The sequence below is a fragment of the Sarcophilus harrisii genome, chromosome 3, assembly GCF_902635505.1.
Source record: "Sarcophilus harrisii chromosome 3, mSarHar1.11, whole genome shotgun sequence".
Classification (NCBI taxonomy): Eukaryota; Metazoa; Chordata; class Mammalia; order Dasyuromorphia; family Dasyuridae; genus Sarcophilus; species Sarcophilus harrisii.
This window is the reverse complement of record NC_045428.1, coordinates 30,688,046-30,705,097: the sequence shown is the minus strand read 5'-3', so window position 1 is coordinate 30,705,097 and position 17,052 is coordinate 30,688,046. Positions and strand designations below refer to the sequence as shown.

The window sequence follows — 17,052 nt, the reverse complement described above, 5'->3', positions numbered from 1 at the left end:
AAACAACTTATATTAACTTTGATTATATTATGTATATTGCTAAGTAAGGACATCTTATACCCTACCCCCCTAGAATAGAAAATCCTTTAGGGAAAGAACCATTCCATCTTTGTGATCTCAGCATTTAGCACATTTTACAATCAAGGTAAACAGAAGTTAAATCATTTGCCCAGTCACTCAGATCTAAATAAATGAGGCCATATTTGAACTTGGATCTTTCTGACTCTATCCACTGAACCACTAGCTGTCCAAAGAAACTCTGACTTTTTAAAAATTATTCCATCCATCAACATCATGCAGTCAAATAAGCAATGATATAATATAATTGATGGGATCTTTTGTTTCACTTTAATATGCCAGTTTTCAACAGATTGATTCTCAAGCACACTTTAGTGACCCAATATATAATTCCATTATCTACTGTAATTTTGTTTATATGAGAAACAGTTTCTGAAAGACTCCATAGGATCCTAAATTCAGTAAAGTGTCACAAAGGCCATGTACGCTAACCCACTCATTTTATAAATGAGGAAACTGAGACTCAAGGAGACGGTGAGTTGCTCAAGGTCACATTGCTACTAAGAGTCGGAGTTGAGACTTGAACCTAGGACTTTTGTGTAATCCTTGAACAGTGACATGTGATTCTTGAACATTGATATTCCCACGACCAGAACAGTTTATAATTCCTATTTCAAACCTTCTCATCCTGTAGGATGTGTCTCTCCATGTCTCTGTCTGTCTCTCTGTCTTAATCTGTCTCTCTGTCTCTGACTCTTTTTCTCTCATTCTAGTCTGTCTCTCTTTCTCTCTTTCTCATCTTGTTGGCATGAATAATCAGAAGGTCATTCAACAGAGGTGTCTCTGCTTGCATCCAGAAATTTTGTGTCGCCTCAACCTTTGTGTTTGAGAATGTCCTTCTTAGAGGAGAATCAATAAAAGAGTATTTTGCCCTATTGGGTCAAATGTTTTGTTTTTTTATAGAGAAATAATAGACATTGGAGGGGTTTGTGCCTTTCAGCCAATTATATTATTCACAAAACCCTATCTCCCTTTCTCTTATTTTCAATAATATCCTTATTATATGTTTAGGTGATTCTTTTTTCTAAAGTCTGAGTCTATCTCACTGAGGCTGAAAGTGCAATGTTTCTCATGGACTCAGTTCCACTCTGATCATCACAGGAGCACTGACTGTGCCATTTCCTACCTGAGGCAATTTGCTTCTCCTTAAGAGATCTAGTGGTCTCCGGTTTGTGGAGTACTCACCAGGTTCATTAATTCTGAATTCAAGAATGTCCAGGCTCACGAGATCCCCTCAGCATCAGCCTCCCTGGGAGCAGGAATTAAGCATGCACCACCACTCTTAATCATTCTTATGATTTCCAACAGAAGAATAAATATAAAAGGAACACAGACATTCTGACCATTTTTGTCTTCTCTTCAAAGCCTAGCACAATATCTTGTATCTGGTAGCCAGGGTTTTATAAACATTTGTTGAATTGAACAAAATTACAAACAACAAGTCAAGGTATAGGTTGGTAGTTATCGATGTCTAATAAATTACCTATTTGGGTGAAAATGCTGTCTATAATTTGTTTCAGTCTTTTGACACTTTCCTCTCTTAGACATCTTGTTCTAGGATCCTCGTGCTTTTAAAAACATGTCATTATAGGAAAAACTATACATGCTCTCCCACATAGACTTTCACATGGGCTCTATGTCATAAAAGAAGACCAAATAAACATTAATTTGCCTCAAAGCCTTGTTTTATTTCTAAGTGACAAGGAACAGTTTCAGAAACATGTTCTATTAACTATAACCAAATTGGCCATTCATTGACAACAATGTGACTCAAGCAGGAATATCATTCCTTCTATACATTCTATTTTCCATGGAACCAGTTTTTCCCCAGGGTGTCATCTTACTGCTTTCCATTTTATTTTTGAAATGTTGTACTTCTTTCTTTTTTGGTACCAAAACGATATGATCTCACAGGATGTGGTTAGTGCAAACTAACCGGTTTGTTTGATGAATGTGTGATAAAGGGGAACCTCTCTAAACACTTCTCCAAACTAAGCCATGATTCTCTCTAAGTCACATGCTCTTCTTAAAATACAAAAAGTGTATCATAATTCCCTCCCTTCAAACTAAGGTACCTTACTGTCTTTTCAGTAATGGAGATGGATTTGCTGAGATTCATTTATCCCGATAGATAGCAACTTTCCTTTTGACCAGTCTCATTGCTTTCAGAATCATGAGCTCAATTTGTTGCCAGGGAATAGATCTAAGCCAACTGGTCCACACAAGGATTGAACTCATGACCTGAGCCTCATTAGCAATAGGATGTAATTGAGCCTATACAGTCAGAGAGCCAAGTAGCGGGCCAGTTGACTAACTGAATGACCAAAGCCCTCCACAACCTGTTTATGTAGACTCTTAGACATTCGGCCATCTTCGGGCCAAGTATTTGACTTATTCATTAAATGTTTTTCTTTTCCTTGAAAGGTTAAAAATTGCCTTTGGATATTTGCATTTATTGCCAGTAGTTCAAGAATACAGTATGCTGAATATAGCATGGGTTCATAAACTTTTTTTCTATGGAGAGAACCATTCAGAACTTACACCTTTATTCCTTGGTGGGAATGCCTAAAGACTCTTGAAATAAAACTAATTAAAATATGAGCGTCAATCATGGGACCAGACAGAAGGCAGAGCCAGTGCTCCAGTTAACACAATAACTGGCTCCAGTTACACATATTTTATAAACATTATTACTTTGGTATTATGTTATGCAAATGAAGATAAACATACAAATATATAAATGACATGACCCTCCTAATCTGTACTATATAGTCACCCTGAAGATCTAATCAACTTGCTGGAAATCTGTCATTATAAATATTAAATTGTAATATATCTCCAGCCTTATTTGAAAGAAAGTTAAGTTTGAGCTACATAAAGCCATCATCTAATAGGAAATATTTTAAAATGATTGCTTCTGCTTTCAATTTTCTTCTCTCCAATAAATCCACTCATTTCTCAGTCCTTTCTCTATCAATTATATGGGAATGGACATTACTGCAATGTGATTTCAACAGAAGAATATAAAATACAAGTTGAGTACCATGTTCCATCAAAGGCCGGCAAATGACTTTTGTGCCAAGAAATTTTCCAAAACAGTTCAACCACAGCCTGCCTCTTCTGGAGCCTAATTCCATTACGGCAGAAAGATGACCATTCAAACCCCATTCCAGGCTAGCAAAGATTTAGCTGAATCTGAAAATCTGAAGGAACGGATCTAGAAATTGGCTGCATGTTTATGGCCCAAGGACTAGCTCAACTGCAGGAAGATTTTTTGGCATATTTTTTTCCCTTTGGTTGGGTGGGGAGCAGGATAGAATAAGGGGGTTCCCCACCAATTCTCAAAAAAAAACCACATAGTCTTAGAGGGTCCAAAATCTTCACTGAACTGGTTCCTCCATTAAAGTCCTCTTCAGACATTTCACTGGAGGTTGTATGACTGGGTACTTGAAGGCTATACTAGGCAAGTATTAGCTCTGGCAAGTCATAGCAAATCTCAATTACAGTCCTATATAGTATAGACTGACAAGAGATGTCATGGACTCAGCATATAATTTTTGAACATGGCCAGTAAGAGAATTTGTTTTGCTCAACTATTTATATTTGTTCAAAAGGATTTTTTCCCTTTAACAGAGACAGATCAGAATAATGTAAAAAAAAAAAAAAAGATATTTTCCTAATTTAAAAAATTGTCTTAAGTGTAGGCAGGCCAAAGACTATGTTTGTCACTCGAGGACTAGCCCAACCAGGCTTATCATCAGATAATCATGAAATAAAATTTTCAATCAAAACACCAAGTAAAAGAGGAGTGATGTGGGTCAGTTAAAGGAACATCCATACTTATAAATGACAGTTCTGAGTACATCCACCATGTCCATGATAAAAACTCCACTTTAAATTAAGTGACATATTCTTTACTCAGGAACAATTTATTTATGAGACCCAGTTAGAGTCAGGAAAATGAGTTCAAGTCCAGCCTCTCAGACAATTACTAGATGTTCAAACTTGGATGAGATAATCTCTTTTTATCTATGTTTTCTCATCTGTAGAATGGGAATAATAATAGCAACTACCTCCTCCAGCTTTTGTGAAGATCAAATGAGTTAATAGTTGTAAAGCACTTTACAAACTTTAATAAGATATTATATAAATGCTAAGTGCCATCCAAGGGTAGGCATTTTAAATATTGGAATACAAAGATACCATCAGAATATCCCCTACCCTTGCTGTTCATTCTAAATGGAGTTCCATTCTTCAAGGTGTGAGCATTCCTTCCATATAATACAAACCATGACCCCTGTAAAACTTGGTAGGCATTTCTGTGGTCCCAATAAGCCAGGGCAGCCAGGCAGTTGGATAAGTCCAACCTTGGCTGGGCTGATCCTCAGGCAAGAGACACACAAAATGCCCCCAGGGATCTTCTTAAAGCTCTTCCACTTTGGTAGGGTTTGTCCCACATTGCGTCCCATTGGCAGTTTTGAAGAAAACTGGGTCTCCTCGGCTCCACCATTGAGTCAATAGGCATTAACCAAGGTGTCTGTTAGTGAAGAGAATTAAGTCCAACAGCATTATCTTTTCCCTTAAAAACGTTTCTGTTCCTAATTGCTTTGTATCCACCAGCAGCAGCAGTAGCCTCCATCTGCAGTCACTTCCTGTACTCATTATCGATTCATTGTCCCCTGTGTGGCCTGATGATACACTGTCTTTTCCATTCATTTTTACTTGCATTACTTGCAGTCTATTTCAAACCTCAAGGACTATATTTATTGGGCTAAATGTGGGCGGGCTAAAACAAAAACTTACGGGAAAAAAAATAAAACTTATCATACATGAAGCTTCCTTCCCAAGCTGACATGCCCCAAAATGACCTAACTAATCATGTTTTTTTAATGCCTCGTTAATTTTACTTTTTATTTTCTCCAAGTGGAGCGTGAAAACTGTTTACATGGGCACATCTCAAAGAAGCAGCCATCTGTATTTATTTTATTTTTTGGACAATGAATGTGTCGAGATGTTATATCTGCAACAAATACATTCCCCACATTTTTATTATACAGTGCATTTGCTGCACATCATCCAGTACCACTTATTCACCAATCATTTCATTGTTATATCTATTAAACCTCCCTCATTCTGTGCTGAAGGTTTACTAATCTTCATGAATGTGCAAATGACTTCACCTTGAGCCTCACCTGAGTAAAGTCTCAGCTCCAACCTTGCTCCTTCATTGTTTTCCCTCCTGCTGGTTGGAGCTCTTTAATATCAGTGAACTTCAAGGGTTTCTCATGGGGAGGCTCTTTCCTCTGTGGACTCATCCTTGCAACCTTTAGATGTTTAGGCTAATTCTTTCCATCACTGTTATTTCTTTAAATATGCCCTAGAATATTTTTTCTCCTTTTCATTCAGAATTGAGTAGGGCGCTATCCCCTCTCCATAGTACTTGGAGCCACTTTCTTTGCATATTATATAGATCATGCTAAAAAAAAAAAACTGCTGTTTGTATTTTTCTAGTGCTTGGAGAAGTTACATTGAGAGATTTTGTTTTAGGGAAGGCTGGAGTTTTCTCTTCCTCTAGAAATGATGATTCTCTAAATAACTTTCTTCCCACAAATCCAGTGACACACTTTTTAAAAAAGAAATGCAAAGGAAGTTATTTTTCTTCAATGAAATCTTTCTTCATGGACTTGATCACCACCAATGAACAGAATCCCATTAAGAGAGCTTCATTCTTTACCTGAATAGACAAGCAGTTTGCTTCAGTGGCTCACAGAAAAGAATCACCAAACTCATTTGCAGCTCTCAGACCCTCTGAATTGATAAATTCCCAGAACTCAAAAAATTATAAACTAGAAAGAAATGATTTAGGTGGCTTCCTTTTTTTCATAGACAAGATGGTATTAGTTAAACGAGGCAGGGGTCTCCTTAGTGGATTATCATATGTATGGTTTACTAATCTTCATTTATATTCCACCTGTTCCTTAGATTTCAAATATTTCCTCATCCTTTCATAGTGTTCTCAAAATTCTAGAGATGACAGATTTATATAAATCTAGGGTATCATGAAGACAAGTTCAAATCCTGCCTCAGACACTTAGTAGCTGTGTGACTCTAGAAAAGTCCCTACTTCTGTGACTTATTTTCTTCATCTGTAAAATCAGAATGATAACAATAGCATCTACTTTCTAAAGTTGTTGCAAGACTAAAATGAGATATTTATAAAGTATTTTACAAACTTTAAAATGCTACATAAGTGCTATACATATAGATATGAATCCATGTGTGCTTCTATAGGAAACTATCTATCATCTGTCTATCCATTCAGCTATCAGTCTTTGTATTTTATATTTGTCTTTTTATCTGTCCACATGTATAGGTAATTATAAGCATGTGCTATATAGACACACATACACATATATGTGTATGTATGTGTTAAAAAACAAAAAAAAACTACTTTCTCATTACAGAAAACAATTAAGTCTGGGTGTTCTTCCATAAGGCTTGGTTTTTTAAAAGATTTTTTATGTGATCTCAAAGAAAAGAAATAATATACTTGAACTTTGTCCTCCAGAATCTTCAGCCTCTGGAATAAACTCTGATGACTGCTGTTTACAAGATTTTTTTTTGCTTTAAGCCAGAACATAAACTCAAGCATGTTATGATGTGCATTCATCACTGGGGAAATGTTTCTTCCTTTTCTATAAAATATTAAAAGCACTATTGGAGCTTTTCTTAAAGGAAGGAGATTTCTTTTCTCATATTAGAATAAACAAGTTTAGGCAGATCAAGCACAGGCATGCCTCATATTGAGAGTCGGATATTCCAAAATCTCATCTGAAATCACAGATTCATTTGAGGTTCATGAGTCCTATCTCTTTTCCAGTCAAAGTATCCTTGATAAGTATAAATTTTCTGTTTTATTATTGACAGAGATTGGGTTGGAATGATTTGGAGAGCAGAGAGCAGAGAAATATAATAATGTACAAATGGTTACAGCCTACAGTTAAAGAACAAGATGATCATTTCTTAGATTGCCCTAAAATTTAGAGCTGAAAAGGAACTTAGGGATCATCTGGACCAACCCCAATCCTTTCATATTTCACACCAGGAAACTTCCTGGTTCCCATCTCTTTCCCCACCCCCTCATCCACTAGTGCCTTCCTTCCCTTCTGAGAGTTTCTTCCATTTACACTGAATCTATCTTAGATAGCCATAGTTCCTTGCCTGTGCTCTCCCATTAAAATATGAGCTCCTTGAGGTCAGATACTATGGTTTTATTTTTCTCTGTATATCTGATGCATAGGTCAGTGCCTGGTGCAAAATAAGCATTTTTTAAAATGTGTGTTGACAATATGTCCATCACTTCCTTGAATTTACTCTCTTCAAGAATCCTTCTATAATTAACCATACCCCAAGCATTTGATGCATGCTTGTGGATTTACTACTTTTCTTTGACCTTAGTCCTCCACTCCATAACTTCACAATTCCTCTGCTTACTATTTCCTGGGTGCTTTTTCAGCCCCACTCAGCCACACACTGAGATGGTCATACCCTTGACCTTGTCATCACTCAAAAACTCACCACTTCCAAGTTCATGTACTTTGAAATCCCTTTTTCTGATTGCAATCTGCTATTTCATCTCTCTATGGTTTGCAACCCTAAATCTTGGTTTTTACCATGACTTCCAGTCTTTCAAGCATTTCCCAGACTATTCTTTTTGCATGGGCTATACTCTCCTGCCTTCTCCATCTTGATCCCTACTGAACTCATTTACTTTTCTCTTCTCTGGAGTCCCTTACCCCTTGTCCTATCAAAAATCCTTCCCACCAATTCTTTTTTTTTAATTATTAGAGCTTTTTATTTTCAAAACATATGCAGAAATAATTTTTAACATTCACCCTTGCAAAAAACCTTGTGTTCTAAATTTTTTTCTCCCTCCCTTTCCCCACCCCTTCCCCTACATGACAAAAAATCCAATATATGTTAAACATGTGCAGTTCTTCTATACATATTTCCACAAATATGCTGTACAAGAAAAATCAGATCAAAAAGGAAAAAAATGAGAAAGAAAACAAAATGCAAACAACAACAAAAAGAGTGAAAATACTATGTTGTGATTCACATTCAGTTCCCACAATCCTCTCTCTACATACCCTGCCAATTCTTAACCTTGGATTATTCCCCTTTTCTTCCTCTGTTTCTTTCATATACTATAAAAGACAAAAAAAAGACAAAACTGTGCTAACTTCATTCACTATAAATTAGTTATGTAATTTTAACTTGTCACAAGGGAATCCTTTTAGATCTCTCTAATTGAGTCCCTATCACATCCACTACATAAGAGTTTTCTGAACTTTTCCTTTGCTCCTTAAGCTACCTAGGACTTTCTACTATCCCACTGAGAAACTTGCTTCATATTTCACTGCAAAGTTGTTACAACCATTGGCAAGAGCTCCCTCTGAATCTCCCCCCCAATTATCTCAAATCTCTCACAGATACCTCTCACCACCTTCTAATCCTGTCCCATGAAAGGGCCCTTTTCCTTATCAATGCACACTTCTGTACATGCACAAATGACCCTATTCATCCTGCCTTTTCCACCCCCCTTTGTGGTTCCCCATGCCCTCATTAATCTTCAGTCTCTCTCTTTCTACTAGCTATTTCCCTCCTGCCTAGAAACATACCCATGTCTTCTTCATATCCATCCATCACCAAAGCTCTTCTCCCTTTTGTGGCTAAATCCTTTAAGAAGGTCATCTCTTCTATATGCTCTTCTCTCACTCTCTTTTTAACTCTTTGCAACATAGCCTCTGATCTCACCATTCAACTGAAACTCCTATCTAAAGTTACCAATAATTTTTTAATCACCAAATCCAATTGCCTTTTCTCAATCCTCATTCTCCCTGACCTCTCTGAAGTCTTCAAGACTCTAATCATCTTCTTCAACTTCATATTCTCTTCTAGCATTTTCTAGAATTGTTCTCTCCTGGTTCTCCCTCTGCTGCTCTGAACATTCCCTCTTAGTTTCCTTTGTTTGATTTTTATCCAGTTCACACTCACTAACCATGGGTTTCTCCAAGAGCTCAGTCCAGGACCCTCCTTCTCTTCTCCCTCATATTCTTTCATTTGGTGAGTCCATCATTTTTCATTTTCTTAACTATAATTTCTGCACAAATGATTCTAGGGTATATTTGTTCAGTCCTAACCCCTCTGCTGAGCTCCAGTCTTGCATCTCTGACTGCCTATTAGACATCTCAAGCTTGATGTCTCATAGACATCTTCAACTCAACTGTCCAAAATTAAATTCATGTAAAAACTAAATTCATTGTTTTTCTCCAAACAATCTTTATTGTTTTATCCTTTATCCTGATATCAAACCCTATCATTATTATCCCCATAATATCTTTCACATATACTCTTTTCTCTCACCAAGATGGTGAAGGCTATCACACCTAGATTATTGCAATAACCTATTGACTGATCTCCCTGCCTTAGTTTCCTCTTCCCACTCCAGACCATCTTGAATTCAGCTATCAAACTCCTAAATAATGCACATGTTAGGGGAAAAGGAGAGGAAAGACTCACGTGTACCAAAAAATATTTATAGCAGCTCTTTTTGTGGTGGTAAAGAAGTGGAAATTGAGGGTATTCCCATTAATTGGGGAATGGCTAGACAAGTTGTGGTATATAAATGTAATGAAAATGATGACCAGGCAGATTGTAAAAAAAAAAACTAGGAAGTCTTATATGAACTGATACTGAGTAAAGTGAGAAGACTTGGGAAAATACCATACACAGGAAACAGCAACACTGCAGTGATCAACTATGACTGATATAGCTCTTCTCAACAATACAATGATCCAAGACAATTCCAAAAAACTTAAGATGGAAAATGTTTTGTGCATCCAGAGAAAGAATTATGGAATCCCAATGCAGATTGAAGCATACTGTTTTCACTTTTTTTTTATTTCTCATGGTTTTTCCATTTTCTTCTGATCTTCTTTCATAACATGAGTAATGTAGAAATGTGTTTAACATGATTGTTCATGTATAACCTATATCAGATTGCTTGTTGTCTTGGGGAAGGAGAGATAAAGGAAGATAAAAAAATTAGAATTTAAAATCTTAGAAAAATGAATGTTGGGATAATCAGGGAGTGCAGTGGATAGAGCACCAGCCCTGTAGTCAGGAAGATCTGAGTTTAAATCCTACCTCAGACACTTAATACTTCCCAGCTGTGTGACTCTGGGCAAGTCATTTAACCCCAGTTGCCTCAGCAAAACGAAGAAGGAAGAGGAGGAGAAGGAGAAGGAGGAAGAGGAGGAGGAGGAAGAGGAGGAGGAGGAGGAGAAAAATGAATGTTGAAAACCTAAAAAAAAAAAAAGTGCTGTCTGACTACATTACCCTCCTATTCAATCACTTCTAATACCTCCCTATTGCCCCCAGGATCTAATATAAAACCCCCTGTTTGGCTTTTAAAGCCCCCCACAAAGTGTATATTCCCTACCTTACACTTTATACCTCCCCTATGGACATGAAGTGCCATCCAGCGACATGGGGCTCCATACTCTTCCTTGCATAGGACCTTTATCTCCCAATAGGGCATGTTCCCTTCCTATCCCCTATGTCTGGAAATGTCTTCTTTCTCACCTCTGTTTCCTAGATTCATGAGCTTCCTTCAAGTCTTAACCTTTCCTGATCCTCCTCAAGCTGAATGTCTGATTATCCCCAGTTTACCTAATAGATATATCTTGTCTGTATCCTAGCTTTTTGCATGTGGTCTCCTCCATTAGACGGTGAGATACTTAAGATCAGGGACATCTTTTCTCTTTTTGTTTATATCCCTGTGCCTGGTACATAGTGCTTCCCATTGCTTGTTGACTGAGAGACTAACGAACTTAAGTGACTTGCCCTAAGTGACATATGTGACAAGCCCTGGATTTGTCCCCAAGTCTCTGAGCACCAAATTCAGTGTTTAACCTACTGCATCATGCTGCTGCCATAATAATAATAATGTCAGTCCACTGGGCAAAAAAGATAAATCCACAAAAACACCAGGGGGCACAGATCTTCCTATAGGATGGGAAGTTACAACAGAGATGTGATAGATATTACTGGAGGATATACTTACATCGATGAAATTGCAGATTAATTTCAGTACTTGCATCTCTATTATATAAAATGCTGTATATTATAACTGAATATTCTCCATCTGTTCTTTGAAGTTTCTCCTTTCTGGATCAGAAAAGACATGAAGGAGGTCTTTTAAAGAGGCAATTGTGGAAGCATTTCTCCTAAGTGCCTTCCTCTGGGAGCATATCGGGGAGGCTGAAAACCCAATGTCCTGGGGGAGGCCCTGTTCACTTGATTTCTCTTCTAAAACCTCTGTTTTTGCCGAGAGGCTAGGGGAGTTTCCGGGCATGCTCTGGTGTGATCGAGAAGTTACAGTACGCCAGCCTCCTCAACCGACTGCAGAGAGTCAAGGAGCAGTCCCAAGTGATCAACCAAGCAATGGCTGACCTGGCCACCATCCCCTATCTCCAAGACATCAGTCAGCAGGATGCTGAGTTGGTGAGGATCTCTTTTAACATTTGCTTAGGATTCTTGGGGGCTCTAAGCCAAGGGGAGGGATGGTCACTGGGAAGAAGTAGATGATCAGATGCAGTCCTAAAACGTTGAGTCCTTTATCCTCAGATAAATATTCAGTAGGAGCTCTTTGAAGACAAGGACTGTTTCATTTTGGGAGGAGGGGTTTGTCTTAGTACCCCCAACTGTATAGCATGCATCATACAGGATCATCTGACCATAGATTTAAAGATTAAAGGACCTTAGAAATTATTTAGTCCAATTTTTTAGTTTTTCATATGAGGAAACAGAGCTTCGTGATCTTATTTATTTAGCGTTCAGAAAGACCTTGGAACCTACCAAACTAAATCTGTCACTTCACAGGTCACAGAACAGACTTCGTAGTAAGTAAAAGAGACAGGATTGGAACTTAGTTTTCTCTTGACCCTAAAGAGCTCTTTCCATTGTATAATGGTGCCTTCCAAGGCAGAATGGGGGAATGGCGGTAACATGCTCTAGGCTACACAGTGAGCCATAGAAGGAATAAAGAAGAATCAGGATGTATGTATAGAGCTGAAAAGAACATTAGATATTATCAAATCTATTCTGATTTTACAGATGAAATACCCCAAACTGTAATTTGATGGGTGCCAGAACTTTGCCTTTAACAATTCATGTGGAGCAGTAATGAACTGAACCAGCTACGCCCAGAGAAAGAACTCTGGGTGATGACTAAAAACCATTACATTGAATTCCCAATCCCTATATTTATGCCCACCTGCATTTTTGATTTCCTTCACAAGCTAATTGTACAATATTTCAGAGTCTGATTCTTTTTGTACAGCAAAATAACGGTTTGGTCATGTATACTTATTGCGTATCTAATTTATATTTTAATATATTTAACATCTAGTGGTCATCCTGCCATCTGGGGGAGGGGGTGGGGGGTAAGAGGTGAAAAATTGGAACAAGAGGTTTGGCAATTGTTAATGCTGTAAAGTTACCCATGCATATAACCTGTAAATAAAAGGCTATTAAATAAAGTTAAAAAAAAAAAACAATTCATGGCAGCACTTTATCTGCAATTTATAGCCTTGGAGAGTTGCCCAGAGCCCCAAGAAATTAAATACTTTGATCAAGATCACACATATCAAATCTTTGATGGGTAGGATTGGAATCCAGATCTTCTGGCTTGAGGACAGCTTCTTATCCCTGTGCCCACATTTATAGTATATTTTATTTCAGAGATTTTAGGTTTTTGTAGCATGGTGAAAAGGTGAACTGAGTAAAGCTTTGAATCAAGAGAAAAGACCAGAATTTGAAATGCACAGTCAAAGGAGGAAGTATTGATAGACAGGACTTTGAAATAAACATATCTTATATACTTTTCAAAAGTAAATTTTAAATATTTTTCAAAGTAAGCTAGAAAACTTATTGAAAAAAAGTAACATGATTATTTTTTATTTATTTAAAGTGAATACCATTTGAATTTTTAAATCATCGTATTGCTAAATTGCTATGATATATGTATATATATAATTCATATACATAGCAAAATAAATTTATTTTTAAATATATGAAATATATAAAATAGATTCACAGCTCAATACATAACATTAAATATATTCTATCTTATATATGAAAATTATTCCTTTTTGCATTTTTTAAATTAAAAAATTGGTACACATTTGGAAGTTCAGGAGTAAGAGATGTCTTCTATGAAAGAGATTTATCTTTGAACAAGACGAAGCATTTAAATAACAAAGAAGTTCTGGTACCACTCTCTCTGAATCAGATGGGCTACATATTCCCAACAGGATTCCCAGGTACTCTGAGGGTTTGGTAGGGAGAAATTTTTCTCTACTGCCATATGCTTGAGTCTCCACTACTGATGTTTTCTACAATTTGTTAGGAGACCAGTTATAAGCATCCTAGTCCAATTTTACTATTTATTACTAAATGAATTTTACAAATAGATATTTGCTTCAGATATATTAAATAGAAAAGTACCAATATTCACTCCCAAAATTTTGGGAACATAATACCACCTATAGTAATGCTCAGTCTCTGTGAGGGATTGGGCTCATATAGTATAATGTAACTCCTATGTAGAATTGCTCCTATCAGTTTCATGTCAAAAGTAACATCACTGCCAGATAAGTCCTTTTGGGCTAAGGTCCCCAAATCCCCTCTCAACAATACTCAATTGCTTGGCAAACAACTTATTTAACCAATCCTCAATTAATGAATAGCCCCTCTTTGATTTTCAGCTTTTTGCTTTATTTTCTTCCCCTTTTAATTCCTACTCAAGAATTCAACCTCCAGAGGTGAAGGTGGTTGTGTTTGTGACTATTCTTTGCCCAGTATTATTCTCTTTACTGACACTTGTTGACTTTTATGTGTTTCTTCACTAGATTTTTTGTGTGTTAGTGCATATGTGGATTTGTTCAGCCATCTTTGTCCATATCTTAAGATCATCTGATGCTTGTCCCCCATTTCTTTTTCCTTTTTTATATACTCTTCTTCAACAACTATATTTTGAGAAACAGCTGGACCTTCTTGTTCTCTTCTACATTAATATATATATATATATATATCTTATACAATCTTGTTTCATTCCCACCTTAAAATCATCAGAACAGAACCAATACTGCAGGGACATGTTTCTTTTCCCTCATTAGATGATTATTAACACAACTATCATCATATAACTCCTTCCAATTATTCATATAAATTTATCTTTCTGGCCTTCTCCTGACTTTTGTTTGCATTTCAAAGCTAAGTTCTGGTTTGTTTCATCTAGAAGGTTTAAAATTCCTCTATGCCATTAAAGTCCCATTTTCCCTTGTAAGATAAAACTCAACTTTGCTCAGGATGATTTGATGCTTATAAGTCTGTCTGTTGCCTTTTAGAATACTCTCTTCCCAGATCTCTTTTCCTTTATGTAGAAACTGCCAAGTCTTTTATGATCCTGATTGTGGCTCTTCAGGATTTCTACTCTTCCTTTCGGGATGCTGGTCATATATAAATGATTGTCATGAGGATCAAATGAAATAATAAAATGTTTAGTACAGGAGGAGCCATCAAAAATGTCTTTTTTATTATGATAATTTCTTATTATTATTAATCATAGTCTTTCTGGGAAAATCCATTCTAATTTGATTCTCTGCTTAAAGTTTTTGTGAGGTTACTGTCCTCTTCCCAGTTGGATTTGGATGTCTCTGAATCTGTAATGATATGTTTAAAGCATTATCATCAGTGGTTGATATTTTCTGCTTACTACTCTATCCAGACTTAATTCCTAAACAGGGACTTGTCAGGGCCAAGTTCAGCTCCCCAGTTTCCTCTTGGAAGGAGGAGGTAGCTTGAGTTGGTCTCCACTCGGGTCATCTGGATTCCTATACTAAGCTTTGCTCCTGGAATATGCATATACCAAGGGATGGGAGTAGATTTCAGACTCCCCTGGATCTTGTTTAAGTTCAGAGATCTTCTCTGAATGGATGTTCAGGGTCTTCTGTGACATCTCAAAGATGGGCTTCTTTGGAGCCCTTAAGCTTGGGGTATAATTGTCTGAACCCTGCCTCAATCTCACCAGTCGCTGATGATCCTTTTTCATCCCTATTGGTCCGTTCTGTGGGTCTCCAATCCCCTCGGCACTTTCCCATGGGAGTATTTTGCTTTTGCTGCCTCTGAATGGAGAATCTTCAGGCTACAAGTGTATCTGGTCATTATGAGTATTCTTTTCATTCTTTTCTTTTTTTTCCAAACATGTTCTTAAGAAACTGCTCCTGGGAACTCCCTCCATTCCTCCAATGCTTTGCAGAGAGTAACTATCTAGTGGTTGCCCTTTGGCTCTCCATCCTCATTGGTACCCAGCACTCAAAAAGATCAGCTTAGGCTTCTAGACTCCAGCATCAAGGAGAAGTGAGCTGGCCCTTGCTGGTACCCTGTGTCTATGCCTGACCCTGCTAAATTACTCCTTTTTACTGCGTTGCTTTGCAGCCATGTGAGATGGTTTAAACCTAGAATTTGATTAGGTTTGTTCTTGAAAAACTGGGGAGTTTTTACCTCATCTGACTGTTAGTGGGTTCTTAAAAATGAGAAAGAGAGAGATGTTGTCCTTTTGAAACAAAAAGCCACGGAGAGAACTTAAATGAGCTCCATCCTTTGAGAAGCAATAAAAACATCTCAATTTTACTGTTTTCCTCTGGTGAGCTTTTACATGATGCCGAGAATTATGATACATTAGCCTCGGGAGAAAAATACTAAAAATCATCCATGTACTGCAGAGCATTACCCAAGAGAATTTGGTACAGCCGTCGTTCTTTACAGCCCAAATCTGTTTTTACAAAACATCCACACTTCTTGCATTAAAGCCTATATGTTGAAGACAGACATTCTGGGGGAATTTTCTCAGCGTTCTATATTTTATACCCATAATAATAGCGCTCAGCAGCGGCTAAGGCGGAGATATGAGGTGGCTACGCTTGCCCGTCTGACGGCTGAGTAATAAAATCATCAGCGTACAAATGATTTTTTAATTAGGTTTTAATCTGTGCATTTAGAGAAGTTATTTCTGTGTGAATCCCACCCTGATCATCTTTATCTTGCTTCCACAGCTGCAGTCGCTAATGTCAGACGCTATGGACACCCTTGAAGGAAGAAGGAATGATAAAGAACGGGTATGGAATAAAATCCAGAAGGTAAATAAAGCTCTGCAGCTGGGGGCAGTGGTCAGAGTGGCTTGCTCTGAGTCAGTGTCCATTTGGGGTCAGTCACATCTGTCAAGAAGGTGAAAAGAAAGTTCTTTGGTTATTCTGTCCAGCTCTGTGCCCACCCTCAGCATCAAGCAGGGGTGAGTTTAATTTGATTGTCTTCCCTCAACTCCCCATCTTTCCCAATAGACTGTGAGTCTACGGCTTCCTGGTCTTTCATTATCTCACATACTGAAAAGTCCATTTGCACTATCTCCTTCTTCCAAGTTGGTCATTTATTCTTTCTTTCCTTCAGAGTATTTCTTTTGATAATGTTTTAATTCTTTTCTTTATTAAAAAAAAAGATAATGGTTAAGTTTCAGGGAATCAAAAAGAAAAAACTGAGTGCAATGAGGTTTTGATGGCAGGACTTCAGTCCTGCTGCTTCCTAATTGCCTGAAGACCCCACGATACAGCAAGTCCTTTCCAGTGTAGTATCGTACCTGCCACCCCCACCCACCGGAGCCAAGTGCTCCAGACAAAGCTATTCCAGGTCCATATCTACTCAGTGGAGATCATAAGCACCTTCCACCCTTTGACTTTGCCTTTTCTCATCAGTCAGAGGATACAGCTCATGAAACAGCATGAAAAGTCATAATGAAATGTCTCCACCACAAATGCAGTCTTTGGGGTCTTCAGGACCAAATTTGTGATTTCA

At 37.5% G+C, this 17,052-nt stretch overlaps 1 protein-coding gene across 5 annotated transcripts in view; it reads left to right on the top strand.

Annotated features, from left to right (window-relative positions):
* Positions 1–17,052, top strand: part of SPATA16 (spermatogenesis associated 16) — a 261,200-nt gene that overhangs the window by 217,622 nt on the left and 26,526 nt on the right. For 4 of the 5 annotated variants that reach the window (XM_031957676.1, XM_031957674.1, XM_031957673.1 and 1 more), the window contains 2 exons: positions 11,482–11,646; positions 16,260–16,343. In XM_031957676.1, coding sequence (XP_031813536.1) covers positions 11,482–11,646; positions 16,260–16,343 — 249 coding nt within the window. Of the gene's footprint in view, positions 1–11,476; positions 11,647–16,259; positions 16,344–17,052 lie in introns of those variants that run through there. The other variant, XR_004232757.1, reaches the window with a different exon arrangement.